Source organism: Mus caroli, unplaced genomic scaffold (genome assembly GCF_978045245.1).
Source record: "Mus caroli unplaced genomic scaffold, Mus_caroli_1 scaffold_7, whole genome shotgun sequence".
In the NCBI taxonomy this organism is placed as follows: Eukaryota; Metazoa; Chordata; class Mammalia; order Rodentia; family Muridae; genus Mus; species Mus caroli.
This window is the reverse complement of record NW_028227262.1, coordinates 107,951,708-107,965,630: the sequence shown is the minus strand read 5'-3', so window position 1 is coordinate 107,965,630 and position 13,923 is coordinate 107,951,708. Positions and strand designations below refer to the sequence as shown.

At 40.1% G+C, this 13,923-nt stretch overlaps 1 protein-coding gene across 1 annotated transcript in view; it reads right to left on the bottom strand.

Moving 5' to 3' along the window:
* Positions 1-1,553: 1,553 nt before the first annotated feature.
* Trpv5 (transient receptor potential cation channel subfamily V member 5) overlaps positions 1,554-13,923 on the bottom strand; it is a 29,825-nt gene continuing 17,455 nt past the window's right edge. Inside the window, exons 9-15 of the mRNA XM_029478297.2 lie at positions 10,442-10,528; positions 10,271-10,347; positions 9,867-10,032; positions 9,615-9,681; positions 7,673-7,941; positions 4,150-4,256; positions 1,554-2,874 (exon numbers count right to left, since the gene is read on the bottom strand). Coding sequence (XP_029334157.1) covers positions 2,577-2,874; positions 4,150-4,256; positions 7,673-7,941; positions 9,615-9,681; positions 9,867-10,032; positions 10,271-10,347; positions 10,442-10,528 — 1,071 coding nt within the window. The 3' untranslated portion in view covers positions 1,554-2,576. The remainder of the gene's footprint in view (positions 2,875-4,149; positions 4,257-7,672; positions 7,942-9,614; positions 9,682-9,866; positions 10,033-10,270; positions 10,348-10,441; positions 10,529-13,923) is intronic.

The window sequence follows — 13,923 nt, the reverse complement described above, 5'->3', positions numbered from 1 at the left end:
TCCCTTTCCTAGTTTCCTCTCTGAAAGACCCCTATACCCTCCCCCTTCCCTGCTCCCCAACCCACCCACTCCCATTTCCTGGCCCTGGCATTGGGGCATATGATCTTCACAATACCAAAGGCCTCTCCTTCCATTGATGTCCGACTAGGCCATCCTCTGCTACATATGCAACTAGAGACACGAGCTCTGTGGTTACTGGTTATTTCATATTGTTGTTCCTCCTATAGAGTTGCAGACCCCTTTAGCTCCTTGAGTACTTTCTCTAGCTCCTACATTGGGGGTCCTGTATTCCATCCAATAGATGACTGTGAGCATCCACTTCTGTATTTGCCAGTCACTGGCATAGCCTCACAATAGAGAGCTATATCAGGGACCTGTCAGCAAAATCTTGCTGGCATATGCAATAATGTCTGGGTTTGGTGGTTGTTTATGGAATGGATCCCCAGGTGGGGCAGTCTGTGGTTGGTCCTTCCTTCTGTCTCAGCTCCAAACTTTGTCTCTGTAACTCCTTCCATGGGTATTTTGTTTCCCATTCTAAGAATGAACGAAGTATTCACACTTGGGTCTTCCTTCTTCTTGAGTTCCATGTGTTTTGCAAATGGTATGTTGGGTATTCTAAGTTTCTGGGTTAATATCCACTTACCAGTGAGTGCATATCATGTGTGTTCTTTTGTGATTGGGTTATCTCACTCAGGATGATATCCTCCAGATCCATCCACTCGCCTAAGAATTTCATAAATTCATTGTTTTTTAACAGCTGAGTAGTACTCCATTGTGTAAATGTACCACATTTTCTGAATCCATTCTTCTGTTGAAGGACATTTGGGTTCTTTCCAGCTTCTGGCTATTATAAGTAAGGCTGCTATGAACATAGTGGAATGTGTGTCCTTATTACAAGTTAGAACATCTTCTGGGTATATGCCCAGGAGAGGTATTGCTGGATCTTCCGGTAGTACTATGTCCAATTTTCTGAGGAACTGCCAAACTGATTTCCAGAGTTGTTGTACCAGCTTTCCATCCCACCAGCACTGGAAGAGTGTTCCTCTTTCTCCACATCCTTGCCAGCATCTGCTGTCACCTGAAATTTTGATCTTAGCCATTCTGACTGGTGTGAGGTGGTATCTCAGGGTTGTTTTGATTTGCATTTCATCAGGAGCCTATGTTTCACCATCAAGAAAGAAAACTTGCAAGGTAGTACCTAAGAGATAGATGGTCCTATAGAAAAAAAATTATTGGGCCATTCAAACAAAGGAAAACATGCCTCACCACTCAGAAAATACATCAGGATTCAAATAAGATGCTAACATGTTAGACTCTGAGACTCTGGAAACCAGAAGGCAGGGCAATGACAAAAACTACTCTATTAATAAAAGAATGAAAAGAGAGACTCAATATCTTTAGTCTTTAGGGAAAGGCAAATCAAAGCTACAATGAGATAGCATTTCACACCCACTAGCAGAAGCAGTAAAATGCTGAAGGCTACTATGGGAAACAGTATGGTAGTTTATCCAAAGAATTAAACCCAGGGTTGTCATGTGACATGTCAGTTCAATTTCTAGGCATATAATTCTTTCACAACACCCAAGAATTAAAAACAAGGGCCTCTATAGACATGCACACTTTTATTTTCATAGCAGCAATATTCCCAATAACCAGAAGATAAGAAAAGCCATTGCTACATGGATGAATAAAATACGGGGTAGGTATATTCAGACTTAAAAAGAAATGAAATTCTGATACTTTTAGAGAAGAGAAGAAACCTTGAAACTACCTTACTAAATAAAACAAGGCAAGTGCAATGGAATGTATCTTGTACAATTCTCCTTAGATAAAGCAACTACAATCAATTCCCAGAGAGGAAGTAAAATAATGGTTAGTGAGGACTAAAGGAAAGGCCTAGTGGAGAGTTACTGTTCAGTGAATGGGAGTGTCTGAGATGAAAAATGGTTGTAGATGAATTCTAGTAATGGCTATACAATAGGCTGAACATACTTTATACTGAAAAAATGATGTTTTATATAATATATAGTTTTTGATATAAGAGAAAAATTAAAGAAAACAGGATAAGGAAATATTTTTTCCATAGTTTTCTACATGGGATTTGCTAGCTGGGAAGAGAATCCCTGGAAGGGTAAGGAGATAGAAAGGATGTTCATGGTATGATGGTTCTTTCCACATTATGCATTATAAAATTAGGCAAGTCTCCTGGCTTGCTGCCTTCTGCCTTCTGTTCAAAGCATAAGAAAGATGGTCCAGATGTCAACCAGAGATGTCAATTAGCCCCCATTTCATATCCTCAGTTGCCAGGCTCTCAGGATATGAGCTTTAGAGAAACTGAAAAGGTACATACAACACTTGATGACCATTGCCCATCTCTGCAAATGCTCAAATGTGAAATGTGAAATATTGCCTCTTAGAGAATCTTTTGTGTATATCATCCAACTATCCATAACCATAGAATTCAGATTCTTGCAAAGCAGCTAGCTCTCTTCTCCCTGCCCACCCTCAACTACCCCCAACCCTCTCTCTCACACCTTGTCCTACCTGGGGCTAAGTCTACAGAAACAGGATTCTCTTCAGAACTGGTAGATCTCCTCCCCATCCCCTTCACCAAGGTCTAGTCCAAGATTCAAATGTCCCAGGGTGTTTCGACGGAGAATTTCCCATCCACGGTGGCTATTGCTGCTTAGGGATGTAGTCCTGGACAAAGGAGGTGTTTGGAGAACCACAGAGCCTCTAGCTAATGTCCCAGTCTCAGTCCCAGAAGGTTGTTTCTCAGATAGCTGCTCTTGTACTTCCTCTTTGTCTGAAGATTTGAAAGCTTCCACATATCGAAGTACTCGATAAGGATTCTGTTCCTGGTGGTGTTCAACCCTGGGAGGAAACAGAAAAGACTCATTAGAGGATGGTGAAGGTAGATCATAGAGAGAAGCAGAGGAGAGCATGGCAGAAATGAGATATTAATAAAAGGAAAGACAAGAAATGAAGCAAGAAAAGCATCTAGGAATGGAAGCGGCAGAAGAGAATGGACTGAAAGCTAACCTAAGAATGAGGTGAGAGAACTAAGGAAGTCAGCTTTGGAGAGTAATGGAATACAGGATGTGCTATATGTGGCAACATGATGGGGGAGGGGGGAGAAAGAGAGAGAGAGCGAGAGTGAGTGAGCGAGAGAGAGAGAGAGAGAGAGAGAGAGAGAGAGAGAGAGAGAGAGAGATCAGAGAGTCATGAGCTTTATATTGGTATTCAATTCAAGGAGTACAAAAGAGGGGTGAGGAAAGTCAAGAAATAAGGAATTATTCACAGTCATCTATAAGATGGAACACAGGGCCCCCAATGGAGAAGCTAGAGAAAGCACCCAAGGAGCTGAAGGAGTCTGCAACTCTATAGGTGGAACAACAATATGAACTAACCAGTACTCCCTGAGTCGTGTCTCTAGCTGCATATGTAGCAGAAGATGGCCTAGTCGGCCATCATTGGGAAGAAAGGCCTCTTGGTCTTGCAAACTATATATGCCCCAGTAGAGTGGAATGCCAGGGCCAAGAAGCAGGAGTGGGTGTGTAGGGGAGCAGGGCCGGCAGGAAGGTATAGGGAACTTTCAGGATAGCATTTGAAATGTATATAAAGAAAATATCTAATAAAAAATAAATAAATAGAAAAAAAAAAAAGAAATAAGGATTACCCAGGCATGGTGGCTCACGCCTTTAATCCCAGCACTTGGGAGGCAGAGGCAGGTGTATTTCTGAGTTTGAGGCCAGCCTGGTCTACAAAGTGAGTTCCAAGATAGCCAGGACTATACAGAGAAACCCTGTCTCAAAGAACAAGGAAAAAAGAAAAAAGAAAAAAATAAGGATTGTCTATGAAGAAAGAAGTTTGAGGCAAGCTCAAAACATTGGAAATGAGGATAAGGAAGTAACATGAGTAAACATGAGTAAAACAAGTGGGACAACCCATATACGCACCTGAGCCTTTACACATACCTTTTCACACACCACTGCCCTGTAGTAAACACAGCTTGCTATTGTTTTCCAACCCCCCAACAACATTGCATGTCTCCCTATCTCTCAATCTAATGCAATCCCATAATGTTTCCTGGTTGCTCTCACTCTCAGAAACTCCGTCTGCATGTTTCACATTCATACTGTCACTCACCGTAAGAACCAGCGGTCTCCCAGGCCGTATTCGCAACCACAGATACCAGAGCGAGGCCACAGGAAACGAGGCATTTTCCTCTCTAGCATCACTGTGGTGGCTACAACCTGGAAGGAGATAAGGTAGGGAAAGATCTCAGAAAGAGCATGAAGAGCAGAGAGAGAGAGACCAAGTCTACCAACAACAGAAACAAAAACCCAACCAGTTCAAGGAAGACCCTGGAGACCAGTTGTAAGGGCCATAGTTCATCTATATCTAAACTTGTTCTACAGCCATGCTAACCTGGCTATCTCATTAAAACAGGACAGAGGATATTTTTGCTTTTAAAAGAACAATAAGTTCTACATTACTATTTATATTCACAGAAAGTGACTCATTCCAAACTAATGTGATTTCCCCTCCCCCACCATAGGAAAACAAACAGACCAATGACATTGACTTAATACAATTACTAAATAGGATCTGTATGATATCAGGAATGAAATGAGGCAGCTCCAATTCAGGGCCTTCTTAGCAAATTAAAAACCCATATCTTAAGAAGGAAATGGTTTGATTAATGTCTGTGTGCTTGGCAAGGAAATTTCTAGTAGCATGTCCCATGCTCTGTCCTTTGTCCTGCCCTCATTAGTTAGCTAGATGAAACAGACATCAAGCTTATCAAATGTGCCTGTGACACAAAACTGGGAGGATACATAATCTGCGGGGTGACAAAAGCAATATAAAGTGATTTCACCAAACCGGAATGCTACTTTGAAGCCAACAACACCAACAGAACAAAATGACTGTGCACTTAGAGTGGGCCAGTTGTCCATCTGGTTGAAAAACTGACTTCATCGTACATGTGGTTGACAATAGGTAGTATGTCTTCCATAAGAAAAAGCTTCTTCTGACACTGGACTGGTCCCACCATATCAGAAGCTATGCTAGCATCAAAAAGATTGTGAGCAGAGTGTGCAGTCAAGAGGGCTAGGGGGAAGAAGACTATAGATGCAAGGAGCTGCCAATCCCTAAAATAGCCAGCCCTTGGTGACACGGCCTTGTCCCTCTTCTCTCCCTTCACTTGGTCCCTTAGTTGTAACAGGTTCTCTTGAACCTCAGGACTTCCAATCACATTGTTCTCTTCTGGGTAGCTGTTCTTCTTTTCTTAGAAATGACTTACGGCTCTTCTTCACTTAGGCTTCCCTTGATCCTTTTGTTCTACCAGAGGAGCCGATGGTTTTCATCCAGATTACCAACTAGTCACTTTCAGTTACCTGGTTATAGTCAGTGGGGCTTCAGAGTTAGTCTCTTCTTCCTAACAGACTGGAGATGAGAGAACATCATCTCCTCACTGCTGCTACTGCCTCCACTATCCAGCCCTTGACTTTGTCTTAAATTAAAAGAATAAGACTTTCACCTATGTTTTGTTACAATCCCCTGGAAATTAAGATGAATTTTCTTGGGTCAAGTATGTTTTTAATTTTATTTTTTGAGGTGTTGGGAATTCAACTTCCAGCCTTGGACATGCTAGGCAAGCAAACTACGATCCAGCCATATCTCTAGTCTAAAGTTGTTCTTCTAAAGCATGCCTGGTTATACAATGTCAGGATGGACCATCTAGAGATTGCCATATCCAGGGATCCATCCCATAATTAGCCTCCAAACGATGACACCATTGCATACACTAGCAAGCGTTTCCTGAAAGGACCCTGATATAGCTGTCTCTTGTGAGACTAGGCCGGGGCCTAGCAAACACATAAGTGGATGCTCACAGTCAGCTATTGGATGGATCACAGGGCCCCTAATGGAGGAGCTAGAGAAAGTATCCAAGGAGCTAAAGAGATCTATAACCCTGTAGGTGCAACAACATTATGAACTAACCAGTACCCTGGAGCTCTTGACTCTAGCTGCATATGTATCAAGATGGCCTAGTCTGCCATCACTGGAAAGAGAGGCCCATTGGTCTTGCAAACTTTATATGTCCCAGTACAGGGGAATGCCAGGGTCAAAAAGTGGGAATGGGTGGGTAGGGGAGTGGGAGGGAGGGTATGGGGGACTTTTGGGATAGCATTGGAAATGTAATTGAGGAAAATACGTAATAAAAAATAATAATAAAAAATAAAAATAAATAAATAAATATCAGCCAAAAAAAAAAAGAGTCTTGAATGGAACTTGAGTCTTCAATGCAACTTGAATGGGACCATTAGAATTGTGTAAAGCAGTATGCTCCGCCCACACTCTCTCAGATGGATTGCACTTCTTAGGTGTTTTGTCAATACAGTGGGGATGATTTACTTTAGAAGAGTGAGTCAGGTTGAGCATGCAGAACATGAATACTGATGGAATGTGTAAGGTAGAGACTGAATTCTAAACAGATATGTAAATCTATTTTGATTTTCTAAACTTCCCAGTTTTAAGAATTAGCTCATTCACTTCAACTCTTTACAAAAAGCTGTTTAGGATTGATTTAGCTCTCTTTGTGGCTGAGCACCTTCACTAATATAAACCCTGACTTGTGTCCTATTCTAGTTCAGCTAGCTAGTCTTACCCATATTTAGCATGTGTCATAAACATTCCTCCTTTGATAAGAGAATTTCCTAACTTTCTACTTAAATCCCTCAGTTTCATCTCTTCTCAGCACAATGCACATTTCTGTATCAATTTTACTTCTATGAGGGTTCAGCCTCCTGTGAAGTGATTTCCTTGGTGTCTAAATTTTCTGTAGCTTGGCACTTCAACTGGAGCAGAGTATGTCTTTGATGGTTGTGTTTATGTCTCAAATCCTAGACATATAATAGGCTTTGAAGACCACTGCTACATACCCACTATATATTTACCTGAAGGGTAAACAATTGTTAGATTCAAATACTTATATAGTATTTATGTGAAAGAATATGTGCTTTCTGATACATACAAGGGAAAAGTCTGAGGCTTAAGAGTAGAATTATAGCAAGATAGGTTTTAGTTCACTCCAATATGAATGCTTCTAATAATAAACTTTTCACAATATAGAAAACTCCTATTCTCTGAAACTGCACTCAAATATACAAGATAATAAGGTCATAATTAGACAAAAGAATATGCTGAATGACTCTCACACCAATACATAATTATGCTGAGAAGCAGCTCAATTATTTCTTAGAAGTATTTGGAATGTAACTCCTAACTCTAGTATTTGATTAGCTTATTGTGATACAAAGAAAAGATATAATAGGGATTTAGGGATTTATACAATCTAATAGAAGAAAAAGTCCAAATTTAAGAGCTATGTTATAAAGAACAAAATATTCTTGTTCCTTGTGGATTCAAAGACTACTAGCTCTGCTTTTTACCTGAAATATATGGTCAAACTCTGTGCTTAGATCTTCCAGTGTATCATGCTTATATCCCTCAATCAATTCACACATACTTCAGGTTTATATAAATGTAACTGAAACGGTAACCTCTTGGGGCTCTTCTGTGACTCTATGAAGAGTGGCTCACAATAAACACATCCTACTGTAATGTTTCTGTCCCTTTGCAGGACTAACACTAATAAACTTACTTGTGCTCTCCAGAGCTCGTCCCTCTCCTGGGCCACTCGCCAATGAGTGTCGCCCATCATGGCAATGAACAAGTTGAGCATGAGCAGTGTGGCGATGATGGCAAAGGTGGCATAGGTAACACTGTACATGAAGGGCAGATCCACTCTGTAATTGGCAGGTCCATCAATGATGGTGAGGAACAGCTCAAAGGTGCTGAACGTTGCTGTGGGGTAGTCGGAGAATTCCCCCAGATTATCTGGATCCTCTGTCTGGAAAATGATATAGAAGGCTGCTCCGCCCAGGAAGAGCAGTTGGGGAATTAAATTGTCATGGTAAGTAAGGCCTTTGTTACCATTAGTTCAACTTCTGATCTATATACATCTATCAGTTTACACACATGCACATACTACTATACATCAATAATGTAATTATCTTAGAACTGGCTTATCCTAAGAATCCTGATTATATCCACTGTTATGGATAATGATAACACTCAGCCATTTATCAAAAAGAATTACAGGTGTACGTATATGCATAATAAGTTACCTAACAGATTATTACCTTTTGGAAAACCAAATATTTGAAAGATAAGTCATTAAAAGAATGTTTTGGATCTAGAATGATTTCAAAGAACGTTGTACACGATAAGACTAAAAGAAGAGTACCCTTTAATCTTCATGACGTCTAGTTAACTATCCATTACTCTGAGACTTGCTAGGCTAGCTTTGACCATCACAGAAAAGTTATCTCTGACTAGTGTATAGCCTACCATATGGCAGATTATCCTGGATTCTTACAACACTAGACCCTTGACTTCTTTCTGTATGGCACACTGAAAAGTATGACAAGGTGATTTCAAGCCCATACAGAGAGTCTCTATGAACCACAAGCCTCCTTAAATAAAATCACAAGCACAGTCAGTGCACCAGCAGTGACCAATTAGAGGATCACAGCTATAATCTTTAGGAAACAACTCTGTTGCTGGTTCTCCTGATAGCAGTCTGCATACGGCTGAGGGAAGAAACCTTCTATCAGGCTTCACAGGTCAGAATACTCCAAACAGACTGTCAGTTTGATTCTTTCTCACTTAAGGTCTTAGTATTTTTTTTTTTTCTAACATTTTCTGGGAAACCTCACTGGCCAGAGAAATTTTTAGAGATAGTAATAAAGACCTGAAATGATGGAGGAGAGGGTTCTTCAGAGATCACTTTTCTTGTGCACCCTCTTCACTACTGGGTGACCAGTTACAGCCATGGGAGATTTAGTTAGATATTCTAAATATCTAGATATTTAGTTAGAAAGTTTTTCGTGAATCAGACCTTAGCCTTCCTCCCACCTATATAAACTCCCTTTGAACCACTTATGCTCCCCCCTGTTCTCTCTGCTGGTCTTTCCTTCCTGTGCTGGACTTTCTCTGTTACTTGACACTCTTCACTATATCTATTTGTCCCCATTCTCTGTCTTTCATTGTCTGGATTTCTCTTTGTCTGGACTCTCTGCCATGTCCCAAATTCTCCAAACTCTCATTCTGAACATCTGTTTTATAAGTCTTTCCTTTATCAATACTTTAAGAGACTATATAGAGAAAGAGGACACTTTCTGTCTTATTACATACCTTTTATTCCTCTTTCTGAACTGTAAAAATAGCACAGTATAACATGGCATTGTTCCTATTTGCATAATGTTTAAAAGATCTACAACTGTTCAGTGTTTCATGTCTCTCTTTTTGCAATATTCCTTTAAGGGACTTGCAGCACAGTTAGCTGACATGAATCTTAACAGCACAGAACTCATTAAGTCTACCTTCCAGGTCAACCTGGGTGGTCCTTTTCTTTGAACTAAGGTGTGTTTTAGACGTACTTTTCCATAGGGAATGACAATAATGAAACCAAGTGAATGTGGGAACTGAGAAGGCAGTTTTCTGAAGAGCTGCATCTAACAGTCTAGAAGTAGTGATGTTACCTGAGGCAAATCCCAGGATGACCATAGCCATTAGCCAGCAGAAGCGCAGTAGGTCTCCAAAAATCATCTAGAGGAAACAAAGTAGAGGAAGAAAGATGAATGTCTCTGTACAGCTGTTGCTAACAGTCCTAAATATCCCGATGAAGCCCTCAGCTCTGCTCTGAGCAATCCTTTTTTTTTGCAGCTATTGTTACCTTTCCATCTGTGAAGGCTCTGAATCCAAGTCAGAGAAACATTTAGGAAAGCACTGACCTTCTGAATCATGATTGTGAAGGGCCCCAGCATCTGGAATCCTCGGGCGAAGTACATGACACTACACCAGCCCAGCACCAGGGCCATGGACATGGGCACTACCTCCCCATTTACATTGGTAAGCCTCATCACCATAGTCAGTAGCACAAGGGAGGCATATGTAATGCTGGAGTGAGAGCAGAAAGAAAAAAGTTAGGTATGAGCTGTCAATATTCTGGATCTACTGTATGATGATGGTGAGCTGGCTGACACCCACACATTCAGGCCAAGTTTTAACAGCTGAAACAAATCAACTAGACAGAAACCCCTGGAGTGTCACCCGATATCTAAGTCTTAGAAAATGAACTGGAGACTTGCAACATTCTTGTAAATGGAATCAGGGCCTATGAGAAAAAGACACTCACATGATGACATGGAATGGACCCCCAAGAACTGTTTGTCCAAAGTAGCGAGAGGCACCAACTCTGAAGATGTCTGGGATCTAGGGGAAGATAATAAAGCAAAAATAATATAGACTGCAATTCAGTATGGGACCTAGGTGAATTGCTTTATCCCGAGACCCCCATGCTCCTCACCTCTAGGAGTAGAATAATCACAGCCCCAAAGACTGTCACCAGCTCCCCGACCAGCCGGATCTTATCCTGGTAAGTCACATATGCTTCCTATGAAAGGAAATCAAGACAAGAAATATTTCCTGATATGAAGAGTTGTATGTAATGGGATTAGAACAGTTGGATTCTTTCCATGGCAGGATCTATCATCACCATCTCCTAAACTCTCTTATTCACTTGGCACACTTTGTTGTTTTATTTTATTTTGCTACTTCATTAGACAGGATTTCACAATGTAGCCCAAGCTAGCCTTGCCATTTGTGCCTACTCTGTAAATCTGTAAAGATGTATGCAAGACAAGGAAAGCTCTTTTATTTTTTCCCCACGAGCACTTTCCCCCCATTATAACTTTTATTCTGACTACCTCTGTGATCAGGACATGAGGTAGGTGTTCAAGGTTTTCATGTGCTGTCTCCTTCATATATGCTGTGAGTAATCATTTCTCTATATACTGAGCAACAGAGAGCACATTTCATAGCACCAAAATGGCCAAATGAACGACTGAGTATGGCGGTACTTGCCGGCAATTCCAGCCTTCAAGAGAATGAGATAGAACAACAGAGCACAAGGCAAAGCCAGTTTGGGGTACACTGTGAAGTCTTGTGTGATGAGGTAGCAAAGTAAAATAAACAAGACAACAAAGCATGTCACGTGAATAAGAGAGTTTAGTAGATGCTGATGATGGTTTCTGTCACGGAAAGACTCCAACTGTTCCAATCTCGTTGTGGCTCCCACACCCTTTTAAGACATCATAAGCATATCTCAGAATTCAGGGGCCACTATAGGCTACAAACTTAATACCTCTGATGAGACCTTGAAACATTTAAAATGTCTGAACTTAAGGGCTCTCATTTGTAAGATGGAAACTGCAATCCTCACCTCCTGGAGATGGTGGAGTTGGAGTGTACTTTAACCAAAAAAAGGCCACAGAAGTATTTATTGTGGTTTTACTATGATTTGGCAATACAGAATAAGGTAGAAATGAACCTAGACACGAGTTTTAGTTTTCTGGAGGGACTCGGATTATTCTGAGAAGACAAGACAGTTCTGGGGTCGAGGTCAGATGAAGGCTATCTTTAACTACTACATCATGCAGATGTGATGATGGAATTCTTCATTAGTGATTCTTACCTAGTTAGAAGTCATGAACTCACTTGAGAATATAAGAAAGTTTTCTGGAAAAAAATATGTACAATTTTAACATGGAATTGTTATGTCTAAGCCTTGGAAATGCTTTGGGGCTGCTTCAGGGTTTCTTGTTTGCTAGTTATATGTTTTCTTTGCTTATTTTGTCCTCATCCCTGGCAACACTTTATCTCTACTGAAATTCAGTACGCAGAATATGTCCTTTTATTTATTTACTGCCCTTGTAGAATCTATCTCTTATTGCAAACCATGTCAATTCATTGTAAGAACTTAGGTAAGTAGAGGAATAAATAATAAACACATTAACTGAGAAATAACTTTAAATACAGAAAGTAGACCAGTCGATCTGTTTCTGCACAAAAATTTTAAATTATTTTTAAAACGTTGTATCTTGGTGAGTGGGTCTAGACCAGTGGTTCTTAACCTTCCTAATGTTGCAACCCTTTAACACACTTCCTTGTGTTATGGTGACCCCCAACCATAAAATTAATTCTCTAGCTGTTTTAAAAACTGTAATTTTGCTACTAGTATGAATTGTAATGTAAATATCTGTTATGCAGGATATTTGATATGAGACCCAAAGAGGTCATGACTGATATAGATTATGTCAACTTTTTCTCCCTTCAGTCTCTCCAGAGACAGAGACAGGAATGATAGTAAACATTTGTAATCCCAGCAATCTTGAGGTAGAGGCAGAAGGACTGTGAATTCAAAGTCAAGTCGTAACAACCAAGAGGTGGAGTTGGGAGGGTTCGGAGTTAAACCCCATTGTTTTACTGCATAACAAATCTGAGTCCTTCCTGGTCAATCTGAGACTTTGTTTCAAAAGAAAGAATGTGGGAGGCTGTAAACACTGCTGACAAAAGAAGTCACAGAGCTCTGAAGACAAGAGTGCCCCTAGAGGTCAGTGCAGCAATAATACCATTTATAGAAAAACAGGGATCCAATATCTCTAGGTTTCCCCACCCTACCCCAGCAACGCCTCTTCTCTCCAGATTTGTTTTGTTTTGTTTTGTTTTGTTTTGTTTTGTTTTGTTTTGTTTTGTTTTGTTTTGTTTTGTTTTAAATATGAAGACATTCCCTTCCACAAATCCAGCAGTCAGATAGGCATCCAGGGACTGCAAGTTTTTGCTTGAGCACCAGGCTGCCCTTTCTCCTAGAGTCTGATCTCTTAAACCTGGCTACAGAATGTGGGGTCTTCTGTGAGCCCACTAAACAAAATAAAGGGTTTTCTTTGTTTTCTTTAAATATATATATATATATATATATATATATATATATATATATATATATTTCTGTGCGTGTGTGTGTGTGTCTGTGTGTGAAATATGTCATAACAATTGTATTAGGCACTTAATGTATTGGCCTTCTTATTGTTTTATTACTGACATAAAACTTTTTTTCATCTAGAATGAGTATTTTTACAGTGTAAAGAAATGGCAGTGCTTTAAAAATGAGAAGAGACCTTAAATTTTAATGATACCTCTCTGATGATCCAGGAAGTGATAGAGATTCCTCTTAACTAATTACCTTAAGCTTCCCCAGAATTAAGCCCAGACAAATAATAAAATTGCCTTTTGAAGATTTAAAATTTTATTCTTTAGGGGTTGTAATCAAGATGTTCTGTCTAAATTAAACATCTCATTCATGCTTCTTTAGATCTGCAGTTCTTAAAACAAGGTTTGGGGATCAAGGTTGTGTTTGGCAAACTATGTTTAAGGTACCACAGCCGCACAGCCTCAGCTCCTGTTTGTTCTGCAGAGCTCTTTCAGTGCTTCACTTTCTTTCATTTAGCAGGACCCAGTGCCTTTAGGCAAATACAAGGCTGTCTGCCACCTTGTTTACCCTTCATCCCTTGATTCTTTTTCCCCTCCAAGTTCTCAGACTAATCTTTTGGAAATGTGAACATTACCACATGACTTCTGTTTATGTCTTCCCTAGCTGTTCAATACCTTCAGGATAAAAATCAGATGGTATTCGACAGTGTTCCCTAAATATTTTTCAGAGGAGAAAGTCACTAGGTACAGTCTGAACACTTTAACAAATAGAGATAGAAGGAGGGACTCTGAAAAAAAAAAAAGGTAAAACCTGTCTGAGCTCCCTGAATGAGAAGCGCCTGGAGAAGAGTGCTGGCCCAGGATGTAATTATCTATCTATCTATCTATCTATCTATCTATCTATCTATCTATCTATCTATCTATCTATCTACTTATCTATTGTTGATGGTTTTTTGGTTTGTTTGTTCTTTGAGACAAGGTGTTACAATTTGGCCCATGGGTGACCTGGGACACAATGTATGG